General features: G+C 46.2%; 2 protein-coding genes across 16 annotated transcripts in view; one reads left to right on the forward strand and one right to left on the reverse strand.

Moving 5' to 3' along the window:
- The first annotated feature begins 2,256 nt into the window (after positions 1 to 2,256).
- Positions 2,257 to 23,438, forward strand: MALSU1 (mitochondrial assembly of ribosomal large subunit 1). Of its 3 annotated transcripts, none has more exons than XR_012482293.1 (6): positions 2,257 to 2,542; positions 4,197 to 4,375; positions 5,318 to 5,399; positions 8,093 to 8,287; positions 13,642 to 13,787; positions 21,686 to 23,438. XR_012482293.1 is itself a non-coding variant. In XM_074267760.1 (4 exons), exons 1-4 carry the CDS (start codon positions 2,317 to 2,319, stop codon positions 8,284 to 8,286), a joined length of 681 nt encoding a protein of 226 aa, XP_074123861.1. In that variant the 5' UTR covers positions 2,257 to 2,316; the 3' UTR covers positions 8,287 to 8,807. The 3 variants fall into 3 exon arrangements, 1 of the variants encoding a protein (XP_074123861.1); XR_012482292.1 differs by lacking the exon at positions 21,686 to 23,438 and adding an exon at positions 14,637 to 15,061; XM_074267760.1 differs by lacking the exons at positions 13,642 to 13,787; positions 21,686 to 23,438 and having other exon boundaries at positions 8,093 to 8,807.
- Positions 12,185 to 25,883, reverse strand: part of IGF2BP3 (insulin like growth factor 2 mRNA binding protein 3) — a 99,814-nt gene continuing 86,115 nt past the window's right edge. For all 13 annotated transcript variants that reach the window (XM_074267757.1, XM_074267759.1, XM_074267758.1 and 10 more), the window contains 5 exons: positions 18,210 to 18,329; positions 15,808 to 15,882; positions 14,218 to 14,349; positions 13,225 to 13,338; positions 12,185 to 12,905 (listed from right to left, as the gene is read on the reverse strand). In XM_074267757.1, the coding sequence (XP_074123858.1) occupies positions 12,705 to 12,905; positions 13,225 to 13,338; positions 14,218 to 14,349; positions 15,808 to 15,882; positions 18,210 to 18,329 (642 nt within the window). In that variant the 3' untranslated portion in view covers positions 12,185 to 12,704. The remainder of the gene's footprint in view (positions 12,906 to 13,224; positions 13,339 to 14,217; positions 14,350 to 15,807; positions 15,883 to 18,209; positions 18,330 to 25,883) is intronic.

Genomic DNA, 25,883 nt, shown 5'->3' on the forward strand with positions numbered 1-25,883 from the left:
GCCTCCTTCCACCTGCCTCCACAGTGCTTGGTAGACAGAAGGTACTACATAAATGCTTGTGGATTGATTGACTGATTCCTCATCATCTTGTTCTTAGCCCCCTTGCTATATAATATAATAAATATAATATAATATAATATAATATAATATAATATAATATAATATAATATAATATAATATAATATAATATAATATAATATAATATAATATAATATATTATTGTCTTTACTCTCCTTAGGTTGGCAGTCTCGGTAAGGCAGCCAGAGGTTCTGCCCGGCCTCTCCTCGGACTCTGCAGGACCAGGACCTCACCTCTCGGGCAGACTCACCTCGCTGTTTGCACACTGTCTCTTCCGTGGGAGTGGGAGCTCCCTGGCACATAATGGGCTGAGTAAACATTGATTGACCCGTGGTTGGCCTTCATTGAGAGTGTCCTCCCCGGCTCTTAGTCTGCTCGGTGAAGCACAAGTTCAGGCACCATCCCATGTTTCTGATGCCCCTGCTGCCTCCTTCGTTAAACGTAAGCTTCGAGAGGGCAGGATTCCTTTTATTTATTTTTTTTTGGTCTTTGAATCGCCAGCACTTGTCACAGTGCATTTGCACAACAGATTCAGTGCATTTATTATTTTTTTTCTTTAAGTTTTCTCATTTTAATGATTTTTATTTTATTTACAAAATTTCAGTTGTGTTTGCTTTTTCTTTCTTGGCTTTTTTCCCCCCTGAGGCTGGGGTTAAGTGACTTGGCCAGGGTCACATAGCTAGGAAGTGTGAAGTGTCTGAGGCTGGATCTGAACTCGTCTGTCCGGCTCCCTCTGCATCCCTCTGCAGAGATTTGAGCTTCACTCCTCCCTCCTCCCCCTTCAACTTTTAGCTCATAATTTTAGTTGCATTATTCTGCCACTTTTTAAAACTGAAATGCTCCACTTGGTTTTCCGTGATCCTTTCTTTTATCTAACACGTGCTTGCGTTAGGGTGAGCTCCGAAGACCAGCCTCTTTCTAACCAGAACCGCCAGGCTTTATTCACTGCTCAAGCTCCGGCCTCCGCATCCCTGTCTGTCTGTTGGATGATTTCTACACTAGCCTGTATCCATCCCTGCTTTGGGAGGCCCTAGGTGACGCCTGAGTGACAGACACTGTAGTGCCCTCCCAGACTCCTCTGCGCGCGCCCGCTCGGGACGTGAGCTCTGACTGGTCTCCTTCCTCCTTTTTTCCTAGTGCATCCCTTTCTGGAAAAAAAAAAAAAAAAAAAAAACAAGCTTCCTTTTCCGATGATTGATAATGAGGAGAGCTGTTTCTCTCTTTACCTCCTCACTCCAAGCTTGAAATGAGACATTCTCCTCATTCCGGGAAGAACCTAACCCGCCTGAAGAGCTCTTTTTTTTTTTTTTTTCCCCTGAGGCTGGGGTAAGTGACTTGCCCAGGGTCACACAGCCAGGAAGTGTTGTGTCTGAGACCAAATTTGAACTCGGATCCTCCTGACTTCAGGGCCGGTGCTCCATCCACTGCGCCCCCTAGAGCTCATTTTTAATTAAAGTAAAAAGAGACCCTCATTGAGTGCATTCGGGCCTGCAGTGTCCAACGTCAGTGTCTGGGCAGAGGAAGAGTTTCATATGATCAAAGCCTCATTACCAGAAGCATTGTCTCTCAGGCTTTCCCTTCATGTCACTTCCCCCTCACTTTTAACTTAGAAAAAAGAATTGAATTTTTTTTAGCTCCGGGAGACCCGGATGCAAAGCAGCCTCGGGCACCTTCACCGAAGCCCGCCTCAGTTTCCTCGGCTGTTCAAATGGAACAGGGGCTCTTGGGAAGTGCTTGGTACACTGATTTCCTGGCATACAGGAGGCGCCCTATAAATGCTAGTTATTTTTTCCAAGCTCTAACAAGGATTCTGGCATACAGGAGGTGCTCAATAAATGCTTGAGGCCATTAGGCGTTTGGTAATGATGCCTGAGCAGCTTCTCCCGTCTCTTTCCTCCCCTCCCCCCCATCCCGCAGAAGCGGGGCAAAGAGCTCCTAGATCCCCAAAGCGCCAGGGCCCGCCAGGACTCAGATGACGCAATCCCTTCCTCCGCCCACTCTCCCAAAGCGCGCCCCCAACAACGCCGCGAGCACGCGGGCACGCGCACACTAGCGCAGAACTCCCGCCGGAACTGCGGTTGTCTCGGCGCTGATGTCACGTCTCTGCGGCAACCAATCGCAAGTCGCCGAGTCCTCTCGCTAGGCCAATGAGAACGCTGCACTCCGGCCCCGCGAGAGAGAGGCGGGGCGGCTGCTCGAGGCAGCGCATGTGAGATTTCGCCGGGGAGCGCACGCGCAATGATGGGTCCGGGCCTGGGACTGGGGGCTCGTTGCTGGGGGCGTCTCCAGCCGTTGCTGAGGCCCCGCGCGGGCGTTCTCTGGGCCGGCACGAGGCGCAGGGCACCGCAGGCGCACAGCCGGCTTGGCCGGGGGTTCTCTCCTGCCTCTGTGGCGGGGGCGCGCGGGCTCCAGAGCGGAGCGCAGCGGGACGAGGCTGACGCCCGAGAAGAGCGGGACGCGGCAGGTACGAGGGGGGGCGGGGCCGAGGCCTCTTCGTGCGCCGGCCCCCCCTCTCCGGGCCGCCCGTGGCCGCCGCTTCCGCTGTGGAGCCCGCCCTTTCCGGTCGCGGCCTCGACCCTCTGTCTGCCAGCGGGGAAACTGAGGCCCGGGGAGTGGGGGGGGCAGGAGATCTCCGCCTCGGTGTTGGACTTAGGCGGCCTCTACCAGCCTCAGTTTGTTCATCCATAAAATGGGAGCATCCCGTCCCACCGAGGGTTACAAGTTCTTGGGAAGTGACATTCACAGAAAGCCACACGAGCCGGCAGCCCCGGGGGCCTGGGAGAAGGGACTGGGGGAGGGACGAGGGAGCCCACAGGGGACCCAACCTCGGGGGCAGAGAATGTTCCTGAGGGGGCTTGTGCCCGTGGCACGGGGCCTGGTATTCAGTAGGTGCTCAATAAGCACTCGGTGTATGTCACTGGAGCAGTTGGCACTACGGGCATTCCTCCCGTTTTACCAGTGAGGAAACTGAGTCCCGGGGGGCGCGTCATGTCCGCGGCCCCCATCAGCCTCCCCTGAGGATCTGTTCTCCACCACCGGCCGCCTCCGCTTGTTTTAGAGGCTGCCGGGAAGGCCTCAGACGGACCGGGGCCTAGGAGTCCCGGATGAGGGCCCACCTAACTGGGCTTATGTTAACGCCTCCCCCAGGGTCGTTGGGAGGATCCGGAAGCTGGGAGCCCGGCACCCAGTAGGCGCCTTCTGTATGCAGATTCCGGCCCACTCCCGGCAGGGCTTGTGTGTGCTGGGGGCCAGGCCCAGGGGACGGAAGGAGCCCCGCCCTCTGCACAAGCCTATGACTGGGGGGGGTCTCCAGCCTCGGGGAGCTCTGGCGCCCTGTCCTTTCCGTGAGGGCCCACGTGCCGTTATCCATCACTGGCCGGTTACTTTGTCTCCCTGGAGTCCCAGAAGTCACAGGAGCGAGTTCAGACGCCCCCTGAGTGTCCGCCCGCGCGCCCCTGGGCCCGGCTTCCATGTTCCTGCCCCGCGGGGGGCGGGGCCTTTGAGGCTCATGTCTGCCCCCCCCCAGGCTGGGCCTGCTGAGCCCTCGAGGTTCCCGTGTGACTGTCGGCTTGTGGGGGCTTCCTGGCTCTTGGGGCCTCTGGGGGGGGGGGGTCCTAGTCTAAGTGAACAGAAGGGCCAGCCCAGGCCGGGAGGTGCCCCGGGGTCCCCTGGGCCCCTCAGGTTTGAGGGGTGCCCCCCTTCTCCCAGAAAAGCTCATTGAGCCTGGTCTGCGTGTCCTCCCCTGGGGATCCTGAGGGTTCTCGATTCCCGTCCCCTCCCCCTCCCAATCCAGGTCTGGGTTAGGGGTCTGGCACTGCGGGCTGCCTTTGGGGGAGGGGCGGGGGGGGTGTTTGAGGGATGTGTTGGTTCTGCTCGGGCTGGAGGCCTCTGCTGCCTGGTGGGGGGAGGGGGGGGAGAGCCTGGTCTGGGTTCTGCAGGGCCCGGACTGGGTCCCCGTGGGAGAGACTCCCGGCTTCCCTGAGCCTCGTTATTAACACAGAGGGGGCTCCGGACAAGGCCCATCCCCCGGGCGGTGCAGGGACTGGGAAGCGGCTCCCTGAGGGGGCTGAAGCGCCTTCGCGCTGGGGGGTCTCGGTCACACACACTGTGCATTCCAGGCCACCGGGGACCCGAGTTTGACATCAACCTGCTGGTGTCCCTCTTGAGGCAAGAAAACGCAAGAGACATTTGTGTGATCCGCGTGTCCCCCGAGCTGAGGTACACGGACTACTTCGTGGTGGCCAGCGGGACGTCCACGCGGCACTTGCAGGCTCTGGCCCAGTACCTCGTGAAGACGGTGAGTGGGGTCTCCTAGCTGCGGGCCGCCTCCCCCATGCTCTCTGCCCTTTGACCCATGCCCCAGTGGAGAGATTTCCAAGACTGTCCAGCTTATCCCTTACCCTGCGAGGGAGCCTGTGCAGGAGGAAACGCGGCCCCAGCTCAGCTTCGGCCTGCTCCAGGAAGCTTTCCCCTGGGGGCTTGCCCCGCGCCTGGGATTTTAGGGGCTGCAGCTGCAGGGTGGGCCCGGAGCCGGGGTGTGCACTCTGCCCTCGGGGCTGCTGGGGGGGGGCGCACCCCGAGTGGGGAGGCGGGAGCCCCGGGCTTGACTTTGGGCTTTCTGGCCTTGGTCCGAGGCCCCTGCATCTCCCCCTCTGAGCCGGACATGAGGGTTTGGGGGTCTCTGCCACATTCCAGGTTGGGAGTGGGGGAAGGGAAATGGGCTGTCACACTGACTGTCACTTTGGAGAATGGCCCCCGCCAAGAGCCATCTTCTGGGGGGTCTGAGGGGCCCGAAGGTGGGAGGCGTGTGCCGGCCCGGCCCTTTTCTCTGCCCTGGGGTCTCCCCTGGAGCTGGCTTGGTGTCCGAGGCTTTTCTCTGGCCGAGAGCCGCCCCTTAGTGTTGGTTCTTGTGGGGTTTGGGGGCTGAGAGTGCCTTTGGAGCGTGTGCTAATGTTTAGGATGAGGGGGATCCGAAGTCGGGGTGCAGATTTGGCCCCTTCCCTCACATGGGGGTGACCAGCTCTGTAAGGGGGGCTTTGTGATCGAAGGGGGAGGGGCCCGACCCCTAAGGCAGCCCCCCCTTGGAAGGCCTGCCCCGCGGTGTTAGAGCGAGTTCCCTTGTGAAAGAGGTCCCCTTTTCCCAAGCACGCGCCCCCTTTTTGACCCAGAACCCAGGTGTCTGTGCCGAGAGGACCTTGTAAAGAAGAATGGCTTGGGCTCATCTGGCTTTTTGTTCCAGCATAAGTTCCTGAAATCCAGGAGGGAGCCTTACGTCCGGATCGAGGGGAAGGACGCGGACGATTGGCTGTGTGTGGATTTTGGTAAGTTGGGGGCAGGGCCGCCTCCAGAGAGAATTTGTTTCGGGGGCGATATATGCATATAGATACATATTTATATATCAGAGAAGTCTCTCAGCTCTTGCTGCAGCTTCTCTCATTCTGGCTTCGGGGGCCGGGGGAGGCCTTTGAGAGCAGCATGCCTGTCACCAAGGGAAGATGACTGACATTGGTTTTAACCGTTAAAACAAATATTTGCTGAGTGACCGACCAGGAAGCCTGGTGTCCGGACCTCCCCTCCCCCCACGTCTGACACAGATGCTGAGGTGGGAGCTTGCCACCGTTCATTCGGCCCTTCATCCACTCATTCCACAAACACTTAGAAGCCTGCTACATGCAAGGTGGTGGGCTTCGGGAGCGGAGTCCAGAGATGAGGGAGACATCCACTGCCTCTGGGAGCATGCGGCCTAAGGGGGGATGGGATGGACACAGCTGGCCCCTGGGGCCCATGATGGGATGGATGGGGATGGTGCAGACACGGAGCGCTCCGGGGGCACACCGCTGCCCCCGGCTCGCCTCACATAAGCAGTGGGAGCAGCCCCGAGCCGGGTCTTCCCGTGTGACGGTTCTTTCTTTAATGAGCAGAGATGGAGGGGAAGGGAATGAGCAGGACACAATAAAGTGTATTCTGAGGATGGAGAAGTGTCCGTCCCAAGCTCCAACTGGAGAGCTGGGACTCCTGGCCTCTGTCCCCCCACCCCCCTCAGTGAGCTCCGTACTAGTTCCTCAACAAAGCCTTTCGTCTCTCAGCCCGTTTCCTCATCTGTACGAGAAGGGGGAGCCATTGTGGGGGGGGTGCCTCAGTGAGGCAGGTTGGCTGAAGGGGAGGGAGGGGGCTACAGTGTCAGAAGACCGGGGAAAGGCCCCAGAACGGGGAGGATCGCAGGCTCCTGGCCCAGAGAGAAGGGCTTCAACTTGGAAGGGGCTTGGGCTTGGCGAATAAGGGGGGAGAGAATGGTCAGAGAAGTCCAGGCTTAATCCTGGATTCTGCTGGAGCAGAAAAAGGGGGTGGTCTGGGTCAGCGCCTGGGGTGTGAGTGACAGACATGGGGGACAGCAGGGAGACTTAACATGGGAGTGCTAGAGGGCTGATCTAGGCTCCCCCCAAACATTCTCAGTGAGGAAACAGGCCCCGGAGAGGCGAAAGTGGGGGCGCAGCTCTCAAAACGAGGGAGCAGCAGCCGGGCAGTCAGAGCCTAACAGGAAGTCCTCGCTCTCTGCAGCGTGTCCCTTAGCTGCTCCCCTCCGGGGCAGAAAGACCAAGGAGCGGGCCAGCTTGGGCCCTGCCAGCTTCTAGCACACAATTAGCCAGGATCTCTTTGGTTGTTCATCTAAAATGGAGCCTTCAAAGAGATCGCACGTGTCTAGTAACAAAGTGGAAGATGAGACTAAGGTACATGAGCCACCATGTTGACCTGGCTGCACTGGGTAAGAAGTGCCCGTTTCACATCAGTGCCCCAGTTAATCTATTTGCATAGATGTGCATGTGTGTCTCTGTCTCCCTGGCTGTGTGCACTGTCTTCCATGAATATTTTAAATGTGTCTTCTAGTAGTTAGGGTTTCCTCATTTTCTGGAATTAAGAACTTGGCTTCCCTAAGTTTTGGCCATGGCTCTGCCCTGATCAGTGTTGCTAATTTTCAGATCACGATTTTGCTGCACCTACGTAAGAGGGAACCACTGCTTTTGGTTGCACATAAATTCTAATGTAAACATATATTTAAGCTGTAAGTAGAGGTATTGCTCAAGTGAGAATGTGTATTTTATGGGGGGAAATTTAGTTTTGCTAACTAGTGATTTAAATGAGTCCTGAGAACCAGAAGAATTTTGACAGTGAAATAACCTTCAGGGACTTGTGTTTGAGAGGGAGGGATTCTGTTTTGTCTGTCTCAGTGGAACGGACTGAACCTGAAGCCAAGAAGCCTCCATTCTGTCCTTTGTGAAATCTTTGAGCTTCTCTGCTTCACTCTCAGGAAGACAAAGGCACGATTGCTCGTCTTGTTTGCTTTGCAGTGTTATGTTAAAGGAAACACTCATTAGCTACAAAAATGAGCTGGTCTGTGTATAAACATATCCAACCTGTGCCAACACCTACACAGCACTTTGGATACAGGTCATTTGTTTAGCACTAGTCATTTCTAGTTGTACTTGAAGTAGTCTGCCAAAAAATGGGTACAGACTTGGTTAGGATAGCTTTAGAGTTCCTACCTCTACTCTTTCTCTGAATCCTTTCCCTTTTTGAAAGAACAGACAAGTTTAGGGTTAGAAAAATACTTTTGCTGGTTCTACAGTGGTGGGGGTGCATCGTAGTGATGAAAAAATCTCATTATGACAAAATGGAAATTGCTTTTTGTGAACATCCCTTGCTTAGATTCTAGAAATTCATCTTTTAGGGGAAGGTTGCTTGGAGGAAGTGACCATCTTTGAGGACAGTCTGACTGGTCTATACTCATGGCGAGCTGGGCCTTCCAGGGTCTCCTTGGACAATGAGAACCCCCTTAGCCCAAGGCAGTCTTTGGCCTTCTCCACAGGGAAGGCCTTAAAGGCTCTGCCTAAACTCTTGCCAACCCATCAAGGTCCCTGTGGTCCTGTGTGGGAGGGTCCCCAGACTCCATCCCTAGTTGAAAAATTGCAAGTCTAGGAGAGGATCTGACTTTTCATAACTCTTATCTCCCTGACAGGCAGTATGGTGATTCATTTGATGCTTCCAGAGACCCGAGAAACCTATGAATTGGAAAAGTTATGGACTCTGGGCCCCTTTGATGATCAGTTAGCTCAGATTGCACCAGAGTTATTGCCTGAAGACTTCATCCTTGGCTTTCCACCAGAAGAGGAGCCTTTGGCGTGTTCTCTAGTAGAGGTCAAGAGGGAATAAAGTAAGAGCTTGGAAGCAACTAGAATCGGGCAATGTTATGATGAGATTCTGTTTGGATTTGTAACAAATTAATCTGCTAGGAGATTTGAACTTCTGAGTCCTGTCAGAAGCCTTTGATGTTGAGCACACTCTTACATGCACTCAATGTGGAACCCATAGAAAGCTTTGGGAACTGGGCAGTGGCAAAACTTTAGGGACAGCTCTTTCTTGTAGACACAATATCTTAAGCAAGGAGCACTACCTTTGGTCAGGAGTATTTTCAAACTTCTTTGGAAACAGGTGATTTATGCATCTATCTAATTTACTTCAACATTTTTCCTGATCCCTCATCAGTTTTTTGTGACATAGTGCAGAAATAACCCTTTAAGGAGTGACAACATGGGGATCATCTACATTGGGTCTTAATTTTCTTTTTTTTTGGTGGGGAAAGAAGAAAGCCTCCATGTGAAAAATAGGCAGCTCAGCTTTATGGACTGTTGATTTGACATGGACAAAACATGAAATAAAATTGTTAACTGATAGATGGCTGGTTCTTTATATTATATATAGTTTGCCCAAGGTACTATAGTTTTAGCTAGATGCTTATTAATAGGAGTTTAGAGTCTTGTTATGTTTATTCACTTCCTCTGAACGCCTTTTCATATTAATAATTTAAGTTCAGTGATACTCAGTTTTGTGACTGGTTAACCGACAGATGTTAGTTAAACCACAAAAAAAGCCACAAAACCATACCCTATAGAAAGATGGGACTAACAATAATCCAAGCTAAAAGTTAGAGTTTAATGTGGAATAAGCTTCAGAAGACTTCTAGCTAACATGAAATGGGCATGAAACCTGCAAATTATTACTTTGAGTTTTCCTTCTCCCTTTGAATTGACCTATTTAACAAATTTAAGTACAACTCAGGCTTACAGAACATTCATCACTGGGGCATGTCCTAAAATAAAATGTGAAATTCTGCTTTGATACTAATTAAATTTCTTACTATACCCTATAGAGCAGTTATAATACTTGGCTTCTGGAAGCAGTTTAACTAGTCATGGATTAGCAGAATGAGATGGGAGGAAGACTGGTTTATTTTCAAGTCCCTTTCAAGGCTGCCCCATTAACATTAGTCCATATCCAGGATGATTTTGAGAACCCTATCCTTGATCTCAAAGCTGCTCAATGTTTCCTTGAGTCTGTAAAGTAATAGCAAGGAAATTTTTATCCAAAGTCTTCCCTTTTCCATCTACCAAGACTAATACATAAGTATGGTATGTCTTGAGGAAGGTACCTATATTTACAAGCTAGATCCAACTGACAGACAGGTGCTTCTTGCTCACCTATAGCCCTCCTGGCAGGATCTGCCAGAGGTCTCTCGTTGCTTAGAGTAACAAGGCTTTCTTCCCTAAACAGAAGTGATTGGTTAACAGAATTTAGTGGACACAAGCTGCAGAGATTGGTCTGGGATTTTGGTTTCCTCTGCCTCAAAAACAGCCTTTCCTTAGCCCTCAACCAGTTAGAATAGCAGCAATGGAATTTTTCTCCTGTGCTTTGGAGTTGTGTTATACAACTCTAACTGTGCTAATCTTTGCATTTTAAAGGTAATTTCTGACATTTAAAAAAAAAAAAAGAAAAGAAAAAAAAAATCCCTGCTGGCATTCAGATCTGTCAACTTTCACACCAGAGTTACACACACACCATGAGCCATGGTGGGAGTGAGTGGGGCTGGGTCAGAAGGAAGACACCCTGGAGGCGTCTAGAAGAGGAGCTGACTTGGAGCTGACCCTGCCACTAAGAGTTTGCTTTGCCCAGGACACAGCGAATGTGTCTGGCCTCAGAGCTACTAGTGTAAAAGACTGAATATGAAAAAACGTCAAAACCACATACTAAGGAAACTAAACTTAAAGATGACTTAGTCCATTCAGAAGTACCTTGAGCTGCACTAGGAGCACCAGGGGGACAAAAATGAATCTTACTCTAGGGCATGGGGGAAGGAATGTTAGGCTCATTTCGTACCTAGGCCCAGATGCTCCCATTAGTCAAATTGTAATTGAAAAGAGTATATTTAATCATAATTGACTAAAAATGAAAAGGAAAGCAATAGTACTTAAGTTGGCAATAGAAATAAAGTATCTGTTAAAAATGCAAAGCCACTGGCACTTGGGAGTCTGAGCTTAAACTTGCCTCAACTAAAAGCTCAGGTTCTACACAGGGACTGTTCAAATGGAAGCAATTCCAGTTCCTTAGGAGAAGGTGGTTTTAAATGCTAGGTTCTATTCCACTGTGAAAAGAAAGGGAGAGGCTCCTTTCTTTGCTACCACTACCAAGTCTTATTTTAAAATGATTAAGAAAAGAAAATGGAGGAGAACATCATTTTCAGGATTATCTGAGGATTTTTTTGGCGGGGAGGAATGGGGGGAAAGTGTATTCTATGCAGAAACACATGATTTTAAGAGGGAGATTACCAAATTCTGTAGCTGGCCCTTGGAGATTGGTTCCTTCATACACAAAGACATCCTGGAAGAGGGTTTGGAGGCAAAATGCCGGGCTTGGAGGCAAAGTGCCTGGCTCGGGGTAGACCATTCATCCATGCACACACATACATACACACACCCACTCGCACACCCATGGACACACTCGCGCACAAACACACCCATGCACACCAATTGTTGCCGCCGCATTTCACAAACTGAGGTAGATTGAAGTTTATTGGAGAAACTTGAATGCGTAGTAGCACAATCATTTTTTTTTTTTTTTCAAATTACATTTTGAAATTGGAGAGAAATTTAGTTGCTTTCCTACATCCCTGTCTTTTGACTATTTTATTTTCAACTGGTTGGTTGCAGACTGTGTATAAATCCTGCTGTATTTTATCTTTAAGCCAGACTAGGAGGCTTTATTTTAGGTGTTTTGGGTTTTGTTTTGTTTTTTCTTTCCGTGTTTAGCTCATGTTTAGACTTTCAAGGTGGTTTAGTGTGGCCCGTGACAGTGGCTGGATATGTAGCCTTTCCTTTTCTTTAAATATGGTCATATCTTTGATCTTCCTTGCCCTCCCTGGTTGTGGTGATAACAGCTGTGATCATCTAAAAGCATGACAAGCATCAGAAATGGCCCAACAGATCACATGGCCTACAGAACGAAAGAGGAAGCTCGCTCTTGGAACACAATGAACGTCCGCACGGACTGCATGGATCTGCACCGAAGCATTGTTTCTTTAGGCAGTGATGGTCAAAGGCACAAAGGGTTCATGCATCTAATAAAGGAGCACAAACAGTCCAGTCTCCTGAAGCTGGTTCAGCTCGACCCCCCCAAACCCCCAGCATCTCGCCATCACTTCTCGGTTCTGTTTCCCAGAAGAGGACCAATTCCTTTAAAGCCCATTTTAAAAGATTAAACATAAGTGGCATTGCTGCTCTCCTGTTGGCATTGTTCAGAATCTTAGAACGTTGATTGAATTTGGCAAATTTTGGTGGCAGAAGCCTTAGAAGGCCCAGGTTTTTGTTTTCCAATTTGATTTTTATCAACCACCAGTTCAAAGCACCATGTGCTTTTTGCCCAATTAGCTCATCTTGTTTCTCACTGTTGGCCGATCAGATTTTAAATCTGCTTTGTTTTTAAAAAAAAAAAAAAAAAAAAAATTCTTGGACTATTTTTTTTTTTAAATCAGAAGTACAGATGACCAAAAAAAAAAAAAAGAAAAAAAAAAGGAAAAGATTTTTTTTTTTGTTTTTTTTTTTGTTTTTTTTTGTTTTTTTTTTTTGTTTTTGTTTTTTTGTTGTTTTTTTTTTAAGTGCTCTCTACGCCTGAGGTAGTTTTGTAAAATGCATATTCTTCTTCCAGGCCCTGGCCAAACACACTCAACATTTCCCTTAGTAAAAAATGCAACCAAATTTTTAAAAAATGCCACTGGCTTGGGGTACATACATCTAATGTTTAATTATACTTGTTGACAATTTACTGGATATAATTCTAGTCCACCAATAATACCACCGGCTTATTTTCATGAGCAATGGATAAGGAGCAATGCCTTTCTTTCTCTCTGTTTAAAGTTGGTAAGGTGAGAACACAAAGCTTAATTTAACCAACTGCTAAAATGGTAGGAGAATATCAAGGACAATAAACATCAAGTCACTTTACAACAAATTCAAGAATATAACACAAGGGAAATGACTCTTAATTTTCTTGTTCTTGTAGATGTAGTTCTTCTTTTCTTGTTGGTTCTTTAAAAGCCAGGTTCCGGAAACTTGAGAGGACATTACATAGAAATTTTTTAAAACACGAATTCAAAATTTGCCTGGTCTTCAAATAAGCTTTTGGTAGGTGGGACTTCTAATTGTGATTTAGGGATAGGTGTTTCCTCACCCATCTATTATATTTAGTCTCGTCTTTGGTTTGGCATCTTTTGTTGAGATGGGCCCGTTTCCTTAACCTCTCTACTTGCGCCTGGACTGAGGTTGGCCGCTTGGCCCGGGGACGGAGGCGGAGGCACCGCCACCACCACCAGTGGCAGCGGCGGCCGAAGCAGCAGCAGCCGCAGCAGCGGCTGCGGCGGCAGCATTGGCATTCTTCTGCTGCTGCATTTGCTGCTGCCTCTTAACCTGTGCCAGAATCTCTTGGATTTTTCTCTGGGCGAGCTGTAAGAGGACAAAGCCTTGTGAAGAACACGGGGTCAGAACTCGGCAAAGGCTCTGCAGCCACCCCTCCGACTCTCTTGTTCTACAAGTCTTACAGGGGCGGTCAGTGGGAGCGCAAGGACAGAAGCTCACTTTCTACGGCTGGTGTCTGCAGGGTGCAGCCACTTTTTTCAGCCAGAGTCTAACCTAGCTAACCAGCCTCACAGAGACACATGCAAAAGGAGGAGAAGGAGGAAGAAGGAAGGAAGGAAGAACACTTAATGCTGAGGTTTTAGAAAGGTAACAGCCTTGCCTGTGAGCATGTTTATCTAGCACTTACCTGGCACGCATAGAAATGGCCAGTTATCTTCACAATCACCTCATCGTTCTCATCGGGAATCTGATCACGGGGAACAACCACCTCAGCACTGGTCAGATTCTGCAGCTCGTTCACCTGCAAACAAGGTTGCACATTATTGGGGATGGCCTTTTCCCTTGATGGGAGCTTTAGGCATAGGAACCTTACAATCCTATTTTGAATAGCTTCCCCTAATCCCTAATCATGAGGTGGAAGCGACTGACCACACATGTTCCTGAAAGTCAGCTTGAAAAAAAAGCTGGGTAGGCTTAAAGTGGAGTCCAGTAATTGTTTATCTCAAGACCAACCAGAGTTTCAGTGAGCTCACACCAGGATGACTGCTGACAATGGATTTTTGGCCATCTCAATTCTGAAAGATCAACTTTTAAATCCTATTAGGTCTCGGTGTTTGAGGATGAAGCAGCCACCCCAGTAAAAGTCATACATCTTTGAGACATTAGAAGAGCATCATTACTTCAAAAGAGCATTGTTATTACTTACAAACAAGAAAAGGAGGGAAAAAGGCAACTTCCCTCCAAATTCAGGTAAGCTGGTTTTACCAGGATGTGTAGTTATCAATTTAAATGCAATATGTATAATTTAAAGGGGTATTAAAATACTTAAAAGTGTCACTCCCTTACAGTTGCTCCCAATAGAGGTGTCTCAAAGACAATCCTTTTCTTATCCCTATGCCCAGTGGAATAGCATTTATCAAGTTCCTGACCAGTGTTAAAGTCCGTGGTAGAACGATTGTGAAAGACACATTAATGGAGCAGACATCCCCCCTTGGCCTAGCACAGGGCCAACATCCTATGCCAACACGGACTAGGAATTCATAGGGACAGCTCTGGTTTGAGCCTTAGGGTGTCCCTTTAGGACACTGTGCCCTTGGTCCTGTCCACATAATTCAGTCCTCTGAAACTGTTTGATGCTCTCCCTTTCATAGGATTGTAAAGTTTTTACTGAAACACTCACCGTTTTTCCCCCTTTGCCAATGACTCTCCCCGCAGCGTAGGAGGGCACCTTAATGTGGGCCTCAAGCTTCACTTCTTCCTTGGGACCAAAGAAGTTCTCCTCCTTGAGCTTTCCATAGATCCTTCCTTGAGCCTAGAAATACAAACACCAACCCCACGATGATGAGGGAACATACAGGCAGGGCCAGTAAGTTGTAAGACAGCCTCAGTAACTCCAGAGGGTTAACCTGCCGTGTCACCTCTGACTTTGGAAGAGCCCTTCCCTGAGAGACGTCGGCAAAGGCAAGATGCCTGATCTGACCAAGTAGTAACCAAGTAACTGAGATAACAGAGTACCCAGGGCATTACGTGGTACTTGGCAGGAAATTAAGAATGATTCTTCATCATTACTTAAGAAAAATTAATTTTTTTGCATTTCAGCCCAAAAGGTGAAATCCCACATCGTCCCACACAGTGCATTTTTTTCAGGATGGGCACCAAAATGCCTGCCTCTTAATGCAGAGGTACTCTTCATGAACCGGGAAGAACCTAAATTGCCATCTGTCAGAACTATTTTCTGCTCGGGGAGGACTTCAACAGGCAATCAGATCTTCTATGAAATTAGCACATGCTACTACTGAGCCATTTCCAACTGAGAATTAAATGCATGAACCATAGGGAACAGTCAGGACATCCTACAGAAAGCAGGAGGACATCTGTATAGGTGAACCTATATGGGCATGAATAATGAAAAGCCCAGTCAACTAGGAGCTGATCAGCCAAGGCCAACCAGAGGGCCTGCGCTGCCTCTGCCCTCCCTGCTGTCAAAGACAAGCACAATTCTAATTCTGTGTTAGAGGATTACAGGAAAGAGAAAATCTTTTGTTTCAATTTCTTCCCTTTTTTCCATTCTGAAAGTGTCTGGACATAGGAGTAACCAGGCTTAACATGAGAAAAGATGGCACACCTTCCTTCCCAAGTACTATGGGACAAAATGTTTACCTTCTATAGACACACGTAAGAGCTTTTACACAAATGTACACAAAACAGCTCTTACACTCAAAAGGCAGTCCAGTATCCTCAATATTTTAGCCAAAAAGGTATTTAATTGCAAATGCAACAGAACTAGAAGGGAAGGGCAACATGTCAGACCAGGGCCAATGGAGATCAAAGGCTTATCTAGGGCCAGCAAGGGCAGAAGGAAATGAATCCATTTGTTTAAAGATGAGGGATTTCCTCAGAAAGAAGTCTGAAAAATGAGGCACAGGTGAATTCCCTTAACTTCTAACAGCCCAAATGGACTGATAAACATACCATCTCTAGAAGGCAAGGAATTTTAAACTGGAATATAAAAGCAGCCTTGAAGAAAGTTAAAGGATTTTCCCTCTCAATCGTGAACTTATAGAAATGTATCTAGTGAGTTATTTTGAGGATAATTCCAATTATACTTATACCATCAAATACTATGGCCTTAGGAGAATGGATCCCTAATATTATAAAGTTCATTTTAAAGGGAAGCAAAAAGTTGCAACATTTTTGGGGAAAGAGCATTTAACATGTTCTCTTAACATTGACATTATCTAATCAAGCCCATTCCATCGGTAAATCATACCTTAAACTGGGCTTCGGGGGGTCCAGTGATGATCACCATCCTCTCCTTGGCATCTGGAGTCTCAGGGGGAGCAATCTACAACACATAAATTTCATCAGCACAGAGTTTGGCTTCTGTAGCACAGCCATTCCCATGATATTTTTACAATTCTATGAAGTGGATGTTGAGACAAATGGGGAAGAGGAAATATTAAGAAAGAAACTTTACTGATATCCAGAAGGGATACAGTAATACCTGCAAACGCTCACAGAGAACCGGCACGCCTCAGCGGCCAACTATTGCTCAGCTCTGTTTAAACAAACAAATCTCCCCTCGAAGACTTGCGATGAAGCAAAATAAATCAAAATTTTCCAAAGTATTCCATTCTCCTCTGGGATAATGCTCATCATTAGCACAGCTTTACTTAGTTTGAGCCTGAATTAGCTAGTTAAAGGAAGAAATAACACTTTTTTTGTTTTAAAAGCAGACTATTCTGTCATCTATGCTATGAACACAATACCCTGAAAATAATGCTTATGATTTGGTGATTTAGTAATTGCTTCCTTACAAGCAAGGGAAAGTGACTCACTTATTAAGTCAAGTTCATTTTATAGAACATCATATGGACAGATATAGTGGCTGCTTGGCACAAAAGGCTTAATGAAAGAAGCCTCGGAAGTCAACTGGTCCAAATGAAATCGAGCCTATCTCAAGAAGAAAGGGCTGCTCCTGTTTTAGAGAACTCTCCCATAAGAATCAGTCATATTTGGCAAAGTACAAACTCAATACAAGGCTGTTTTTCTTTTCTATTGTACAAAAGACAGTTTGATGTAGTAGACAGATGCTCAGAAGTCTCATAGTATGACTTTGGACATAAACCTCAATTTTGTCATCTCTAAAGTGGGGCTAATAATACAGTACTTTCCTCATAGTTCTTGTGAGACTCAAATGAGATAATACATGTAAAATACTATGTAGCTCTTACAACAGTACCATGTAAATGCCAGTTCTCAATTGCTTACAACAATTTAAAAAACTGGATTAATGTTGTCTTATACAAATCTGCTTTTTAGATCATCTTTTCCTTGGCCTCCCTTCCCTGGAGCTTTGTTGGATTGACTCTAGGGAAAAGACTCTAGCCCTCTCACCTTGTGCCAAGGAGACAAATAATTTACTTGAGTCTACTGAAAGTATCTTAAAAACTTCCTCAGTTCAGCATTTTTTTTAATGCATATATAAATTTAAATGGTGGAAAAAATAGGCAACATAAACTTTGCATTTCAAATGGGACTCCATTTCTCCTTGCAACATAAAAATGAACTCCTTAAGGAGCACACATACACAGGCAAAACATTTAGGTTCAGAGAATCATAGAGCAATAAATCAACCAACTGACCTCCCAACAGCCAAATGGATCATGAATTTAACCATGGGAGCTGTTTCAGTATTATGTAATTCAGGGACTTAAAAAATAAAAACATGCATTTCAATAATTTACAGTGTACATCATGGGCCATGTGCTAATATTTTAAAGATGAAGAATGTGTACCTTCAACACATTCCCCTCTGGATGCTCAGCTAGGTTTAAATGATCTGCTTCCTGTATAGTTTACAGAAATAAGCCCAACCCAAGCCTATGCATTTGTCCACACCATGTGGTGCCATTTTAGGAAACAATTCTGAATTGAAAACCTTCCCATTAAGAAAAAAAGTGTGTCCGACATTGTAGTGAGTCTGGCAAAAGGAGAAAGGGACCACATAGACACTCTAGATGGGAAGGAAGGGAAGAGTACTGTTTCCTAACTCAGTGGGAGAAAAGGTGTCCAATTCTAGCTCTGGAAAGTCACCTCCCAAAAGAGCGCCCATCAGTACCACAGGCAATTTATGCCGGGCACAAATGCCATTATTTGGCTCTTAACAGTCTGGTTCATTGCTTCCTGTGAACTCGTGCTCTGCATTCTTCACTAATGAACAATTCTAGGGAGAACCAGATCAATGGAACCCCAGTTCTCGGATGCCAAGAGGCACAAGTGGGGCCAGTTTCTAGAAAAAAAGATCAACTCTGTTCTTTGAAAGTCAGAAGCCCTCTAGCCTAGAGGCAGCCCTCAGCTGCAAAAGAATTCCTGCCCACGTGACAGTGTCTGGAAGATGCTCATCCCATCTGTTGGATTAAAGGCCCAAAGGTTTCCACCTTCAGGGAATTCTCAGGAAGTTTTTCTTTTCAATAATCTTAATGTGGTCTCTTTGTCAGTTTCAGCTTGAAGTGAAGAAAAAGCAGGACTACAAGAGTTTGGAAAGTCAAGGATGTCCAAAAATCCTGGAAAGCCAGTCCTGATCAGATAGATCATTGGCTGCATAAAGCTGTCAAAATGGAGGGGACACTTTCCTAAGGACATTGCATCAGAGTTATAATAAATAAATACCTTGATAGAAGCTCCTGCAAAACGAGAGAGCTGCTTGATATGCTGGCCCATCTTGCCAATGATGGCTCCCACAGCCATGGCCGGGATGAACAGGTGAACGGTCTCAGTTTCAGCCTGTTGCTGGAAGAGGAAAAGATAATATGGAATTCACATCTGCCAAGGACTGGGCCACCAGAGGGGAAAGGATTTGAGAGACACAGACCCCCTCTCAAAAAAAATCGGTTCTTGCCACACATCTGAATTCTAGCCCAAGGGCCTTGCACACAGTAAGAACTTAGAGAACACAAGCAAAATGATTCTAGAGCCAGTGAGAGAGGAACCTCAGAAGCCAAAGTTTATTCCGAAAACACCTGCCAAGCCTAAATTCCCCCATGTGAACAGCAGAGATCACTACTAATGCTCAACATGGCCAAATCCTTCACCTAAGATACCATAGGGTTAGCATTTCTTTCTGGGTTTACAATATCACTGTAACTTATAGATTAAAAACATCTATGCTCTGTTCTACAGTTTAAAGAAAGTCTTCAGGAAGGCAAAATTACTGAGTTAAAGGTTAAATAAGTGAACTATTTCTAGATTTCCCTCTAACCCCCTACTCCATTCCCAAGGTAAATTACATTGAACTCGGCACGTAAATTGCATAACAACCCTTAAGAGTTTCATAAATTTTATAGCTTCCTTTGTGTAGGAGTGATCAGGAATGATAAACAGCCCAGTTTAAAACTGCCAATAAGCCCTCTCGTGTAAGATTATCTAACAGTTGGGAAAACTGGCAGCTTTCCCAAAGACTAGCAAATTAAATGCTAGGCTGCACTTGTACAAGCCACACTGCGTCCATGGTGTGACCATTAGGAGCATCACTGCCTCATACCATAGACCACTGCAAGCATTTCACCAAAGGAACGTCACCTTTGGCCACAGCCAACTTATATCTGGTCTAAGGAACAGGGATCCTGCTCTTCTGATGCTACTGAACCCAGTCCTCGTCCCTGTTAGGGAGAAAGGCTTCAGAAGATTTCTGGGCCCTTCCTGTTAAGAGCTTATATCTAAATAAATGAGAAAGTCTAGAAAAAGCTGCCCTACTCCTTATTCTTCCCCCCCTCCCCAATCCCTTTCTCCAGCTGACACCCTCCCTGCCCCATTTTAGTCTTGTTTCCGTGGTCTGCTTCTCACTTCCATTCTACCACTTATTTGTTCAGCCTCCCATCCCAAACAAATCCTGGGCTCCCCAGCCCCTTCCTGGCAGTCACTCTGTTGCCAGCCTGCATGGCTGAAGGACACGGTGTGACCCAGCAGGCATGACATTTACACAAAGAGCAATTCAGAGCAGCTCTGTTCCTGGAAAAGGTTCTCTCTGTTTATTTTCCAATTTACGGGGCCATAACTGGATCAACTGAGCTGAGGGTCAGCTCTGAATGTAAGGGGAGTACTCAGGGAGCACACTTAATGGGCTCATTTTATTTCAGTTCACTTATGTCAGAAAGAAAGAATAAGACAACGATAAGCTTATGGGTAATTAGCTAAGAAACTTGGGTAATTATGTTTTTGAGACTAGGCAAAATTCCACAGACCAGGTAAAAGACACAGATGTGCTTCTCTTGGGTTTGCTAAATCACACCATATAGGTCCCTGTTAGATAGTTTCAACTTTTAAACAAAATTTAGCAGACGGCCATATCCTACATTACAAAAGGAATTAACTGGATGCACTTCATTAAAACCCTTTTATTAATATAGCTCTTACACACAAACTAGCTTGTATTGTAGGAATGCTTTTCTTGAGAAGTGTGCCTTTCTCTAGAGTTGTCTCACTTTCTGTTCCAAAGAGGATGGATGTTAGGACCATTCCACTTCCCACTGACTAATCCAAGCCAATTCAGTAAGTCTGCCAACAATTGAGAAAATGGCTATGGGAATACTAGCCAACCACCCCCCATCTTTCCCTAAATTTTGGTAAATGCTAAAATTATAGATTCTTTTGATTAATGCTTTTGAGAATTTTTTTTTGTAATTGTTGAGTTGCTTAAGTCCTTCCTGACTCTTTGTGACCCCATTTGGGGTTTCTTGGCATTCTTGGTTTCTTGCCCATGTGTTAAATTATGGGTTCCATGTGTCTTAAGTTCATGGAACCTGGCTGTTCTTTCAGATTCATTGTGTTGCAGAAAAATTCAACACATAGTTCAGAGGAAAGAGAACTCAGAGGCCCATGTTCATTTGGGGGGGAATAAGAATCCACGTATTCATGCCCTTTCTTCAATCACTGTCCCCAACCCCATCTACATATGGAATGTACCCACCCATATAGGAATGGAATTGATGAGCATAAGAGTTCACTAAGAATTAGATACTAGTAGGATATCAACACTTTTCAGTGTTGATAGTCAGAATATATGACTAGACCAGCCTACATTTATTTACTCCTCCCCAAAAATCAACTTACCAAAAGCCTTAAAAAACAAACTAAGCATCCAGTCATAATTTAGTCTCCTTTGCAGAATGCAGCTTAGTCATTTACTTTCCAGGAATCTCAGCAAAGCTGATTTCCATCTGTTATTTCCTTTCTAGCCAGATGCCTCTTCTACAGCTAACTTGAGGAGTTCCCAAGTTTGATGGTTAAGATAGCAACCTGATTTTTCACACAGATTCTGAATCAAATATAGCTAATTTCACTTCTGTTGAAGTGAACTTAACTTCCTGTTGAAATGTGTTTATTTTTAAGATTCCCATTTCAACAATTTTAGTTAGAGGCATCTTTACTTTTGTCAATGAGTAATGTTAAATGCCATTTTTCTCAAAAGGCGGCTTATTTTAAGGATGTTGTTCAAAGCCTACATATATCAATTTGGGTTATACATTAGACAAACTCAGTGGTGAAAAATGTTAAAGTAATTAAATTTCCTACCTCTCTCTATTAAAAAAAAAAATTCTCATTGATGAGCCAAGTTAGAACTTGAGGAGATGCAGCTAAAGATTTATTTTCTAGACCCTGTCCAGCTGTCAATGTAGAGCCCAATAAGCACTGTTGCCAAATTGATTTGCTCTACATAGGAATAAAAGAAGAATTTAAGTGTGGGTACACACACACATGAGGGTGCACGTACGAATGCGCATCCCCCCACCCCACCCCACAACGGATCCTAAAAGAGAAGGGAAAGAAGGGAACAGGAAAAGGGAAGAGAAGCATGATTCTCATGATTGCAGCATGATTCCTTGAACCTGAGCAAAGACCAATGGAAAAGGCAGCTAGGAGAAGGGTGCAGGGTTCAGGGGAGGCTTCTAAAATTGAACGAGGATTTTCAAATACGTGGAATGATTGATTGTACATCTGAGATGCAGAATTCTTGATCTGTAGGACAAACCTAGAAAACAATGGTTATCACAGAGGGAAGGGGCTAGGTAGATTGAGCTTAGCATGCATGGAGGGTGTTGTAAGCAGGTAATTCCTGAAGGATTTCCAAATCTTTTCTCCTCTTCCAGCTGCGCCCCTGCCTAAGCCTTCCCCATTTCTGGACACTTCATCGCATCCATGCATTTTGCTGAAGCCGCGTGGAGAACAGCAGACAAGATCCACTCTTCAGGGGAGACAGGGATACAGACAGGAAGAAGCCGTGGAGAGGAACACACAGGGATGATGACGCGCAGGGTCAGAAAGAAGCGCACGCACACGCTAAGACCCCCAAGCAGAGAATGGGGTGCAGAAACCCCAAAGAGACACACACACACGTTTCACATGACAGAAAACAAAACGTTTTGTCTGTGTCTCTCTCTGGGTCTCTGGCCATGGTTATTACTGGTCCTGAATGCCTTTAGTACTAATAAAGCATGGATTAACAGAGATGGAAGGGCCCTGGGTCTCACTGGAGGTGAGAGAAGACTGCTAGAAGACTGCTGGAAGCCAAACAAGCAGAGATGGTGGATTTGCAGACACAGCTGTTCCTGGACTGGAGCAAGGGCTGACGCACCTACCTGCCCATTCTCCTGAGAACAACAAGGTTCTGACGGCACTTCTCTGATCCCCGGAGTTGGGGGGAGGTGAAGTGGAGGGAGAGGCAGGGAAGGAAGGAAAGGGGACCAACTCCATGCTTTCTCAGTGTGCACACACAAACGCACTTCCCATCCAGCTCTCTCACTGGAGAGGATTCTTTACTCAAAAGGCTCATTTCAGAGCCCCGACTCCAGAATCAGGGAAATACAAGTGCATCTCCTGAGGAAGAGGACTCACCCCTCACTCTCCTTCCTGACACAATTAGGGAAGAGAGGATGAGGGGCAAAAACTACTCAGGAAAAGAAGGGACCAGGGACTCCATCTAAGAAATCAAACAAATGCTGTTACGGAAACCTTTGGCACCCAGGCAAGAACAGTGCCCGCCGTCTAGACACTATAAAAACACTTTCTATGACTGCTCTGGGATTTCTAGGAAACTGTGCACAGGGCATTTTCTTATCTCTACCTGGCAGGGAGCCTGATACCTTTGATCATCAACGTGGACCTTGCCACAAGACCAAAATTGGGAGGGGGTAGTAATTTTTCTCTTTCAGGGTGTGTAAAAGAGCGGGCAGCTAAAGAACTTAATGGGGTGGGGGAAAAGTGTCGGTGTGCTCTCTGCTGGAATGAGGTAAATGAATCTCCATCTCTAGTGTCTGATACCGGCTCAAGGCCAGGGCCTACTTGTTCTCTCTCTGATGGCAGCCCTTAAAACGCTTTCTGAAATTCCATTTGGCAGGGACCCTGGGTGAGCATTTCCTAAGCAAGGCACAGCCCTTGGACGGCTGAACCCAACCATCTTTGCTGTTCTGCAGAATTCGATAAAGATGTCTGTCTGCTTGCTCAGAGATTCCACACCTTGGAACGTCTGAGGGACTCTCCCATTGAGATGTCTTGCTAACCCCTCACTTCCAGCCACTGTATGGATTCAGTGTTTAAGAGCTCAGTTCATAAAATGTTATCATGCTCTTTCCTTTTGTAACATGGGAATCTACCAGGAAGCCTCCACGGTTAACTCCATTGCCCCCTTAGTTCCTAGCAGAGGGCATTCATTAGCCATTAGTTGAATAGTTTCAACTAGAGTAAGCCTTCTCCTATGAATATACCTTAAGTTCACTGAAGAAAAGGCAGTTTGGAATATTCAAAGATCAGTTTTTCAATCTAACCAGTGTTCTTCTTTGTATGCTGGACAAATTGTTTAGGGCCAAATAGAAAGTAAAATCTAATTCTGGTAAAAGCTCTAAATCGGACATATATGATTTTATTTCAAACCACTACCACCAGATTTGGTTGCTGGTGGGCCTTTGGCCAAAAAAGCCTTTTTTTTAAACCAGCAATCCACAAATAGTGTAGAAATTCATTTCTTAATAAATGATTTCATACAATTTTAGACAGGATGCTGGAGCTGGTAAATATATATGTATATCTTCAAAAATCAATCCAAGGACTAAGATAAAAATTAAACTGGAAGGTGGGAGTGGGGGATCAGGCAATGCCATCCCTAGTGACTTGAGGAAAACAAGCCCATAGACTGATTGCAACCTGGGATCTGTGAACTTTAGAAAATAATAATTTTAATAGCTATTTAATTAGTAACTACTTAATAACTATTTCATCATAATTGGTTTCTTTTGTGACCCTATGCATTTTACTTTACTTGATTTTACTTTAAATTTAAATACATTATTCTGGGAAGGGATCCATAAGCTTCCCCAAGGGATCCATAATCTATAAAAATTAAGAATGCCTTCCTTAGACATGGTACAGGTTGTACTCTGGAATGTTCTCTCCCCAAAGGGTTACTTTGAACTGAGTGGGATCTGACCAGCTCCCAAAGGTCAAGAGAGGATTAAGTATGACCTCAAACAGCTGTCAACCTCAAATGTCACTGACTTAAAAAAAGAAAAAGACTTTCTTCAAGTAGGAGAAAGCTGACTTGTTGGGAAATCATATCAATGTAAAGACCTGGGAAAGGCAAGAGCTCTCATGGGAGATAAGGCAAGAAAATGAGAGCAGGATGATTCCAGCGTCTCTCCTGGTACTGTCCAAGGGAAATGGCAGCCATATTGACATGACTACTAAGGTCCAGTTGGCAACTCTTTAATTCAGCAGAGTGTCTCGCCCAACTCCCATGCTGGAGGAAGAGACTGCTTAAGCTTTCCTACTTTCTCTGCTCTTAGTCCGTATTTACCAAGTAACCTTCTCATCTAAATTCAGTTGCTCTGCCGGGAAGGGGATGGCTCCAACCAGCAGATCTGAACATATATCCAGTTGGCAGATCCATTCTTAATCGTTAATTATTAAAGTGGCTTTATGGCAGAAACTGGACCCACGTGCCTTTTGACATCACAAGCCACATCTCTCTGGTGGCTGATGGACAAGCCAGACTTGAAGGGCCAAGGGATCACAACCTTAGACCCATGTTAATTCAGTCCCAGTACACATCCCGTAAGGACGGGCTGCCAGTTTCTATACCTTTCTTTCATAGACTCCAAGCAAGTCAACACTGTGCTAATCCTGGAACCTTCCCTCCCTTACCACTTCTTCAAGACATGCCATTCAGGAGAAGGATTTTCCTAGTTGTGGGGCCACCGCCCTCACATTCTTGTCTAAGCACTTCATGAATGCCCTGTTTGTAGAAGTTCCCAAGGACTTCTCTGTCGATTTTATGGAACCCCTTTTAACAACAGGAACATAAAAGTGCCTGATGGCAGGCTTGCCAATGAGTAATTCCTATTCATCCATCATGAAAAATACAAGTATGAGCAAATACTGGGGCTCTGCGTATTTATTCTGGTGGAGGAGAGAACCCAACACTCTACACTGAAATGAAATTGTGCATGCCAGCCAGATGTAGCCTTTGGGCACCTGGCAAGCAGCCCACCTATCTCTTCCTCCTGTAAAAGATCTCCCATGATTTCAGAAGCAACCTGGATAGGGATTTGAGATTGAGGGATTAGTTAACAGCTTTATGTCTTACCAGAATCATGTTGAAGTCATTAAAAAGAGAGGAGAAGGAAAAGTTAGAAAAAAAGGAATAAATGACTCATTCTATCCAACCCAAAGCCGACAACAGAAAACCACGCTCAAAAATAAAGCTATCCACTTAAAGCTGGCAAGCCTATTACAAAAGGGCATGCTATACACACAGTTAACAACCTTTGAATGAATTAAGGAAGAGAATGGGTTGTCTCCAGAGAGGGAAACAAGCAAAGCTACAGCCATCTTTGCCTTAACTAATCCTTGAGAACATCTCGAAATCTGAATCTAATTCACAAATTCCATTTGGTCTCTTAAAGACCCTGCTGAATGAAGAGATGGGGACACAGTGCAGAACCTAGGAAATAGTTCCTCTCCTAGTTCGCCATTTTTCACCTTTCTCTATTCCTAATTGGACATCTTCCCTTCTCTCCACCTCCGTCTTTGAGCCAGATTTCTAGGAACTCTAAAAGAAGACAATGAGCAACAGCAAAGGCAGAGTCTGCCAGACAGTGCCAGCAAGCTGCCAACACAGCACCAGTGCTTGGTGCCCAGGGCTATGCCAGTCGCCTTCCTTTTTTTTTCCCACGGCTGCCAGTCCCTGCTTCCCCACCCTTATCCCTCATTGGAGCACTTCTGGAAGCAACATTTCCTCCCACTTTGGGATGCCAAAAACTGCCAGCTCAGAGCTGGGCAAACGTCTTTAGACAG

This window comes from Sminthopsis crassicaudata, chromosome 5 (genome assembly GCF_048593235.1).
Source record: "Sminthopsis crassicaudata isolate SCR6 chromosome 5, ASM4859323v1, whole genome shotgun sequence".
NCBI lineage: Eukaryota > Metazoa > Chordata > Mammalia > Dasyuromorphia > Dasyuridae > Sminthopsis > Sminthopsis crassicaudata.

Excerpts from the sequence above, each read along its gene's own strand:
- MALSU1 (XM_074267760.1), top strand. The coding sequence starts at position 2,317 with ATGATGGGTCCGGGCCTGGGACTGGGGGCTCGTTGCTGGGGGCGTCTC. Across the intron at positions 2,543-4,196 it reads AGAAGAGCGGGACGCGGCAG|GCCACCGGGGACCCGAGTTT; the intron begins GTACGAGGGGGG and ends TGTGCATTCCAG. Across the intron at positions 4,376-5,317 it reads CCCAGTACCTCGTGAAGACG|CATAAGTTCCTGAAATCCAG; the intron begins GTGAGTGGGGTC and ends TTTTTGTTCCAG.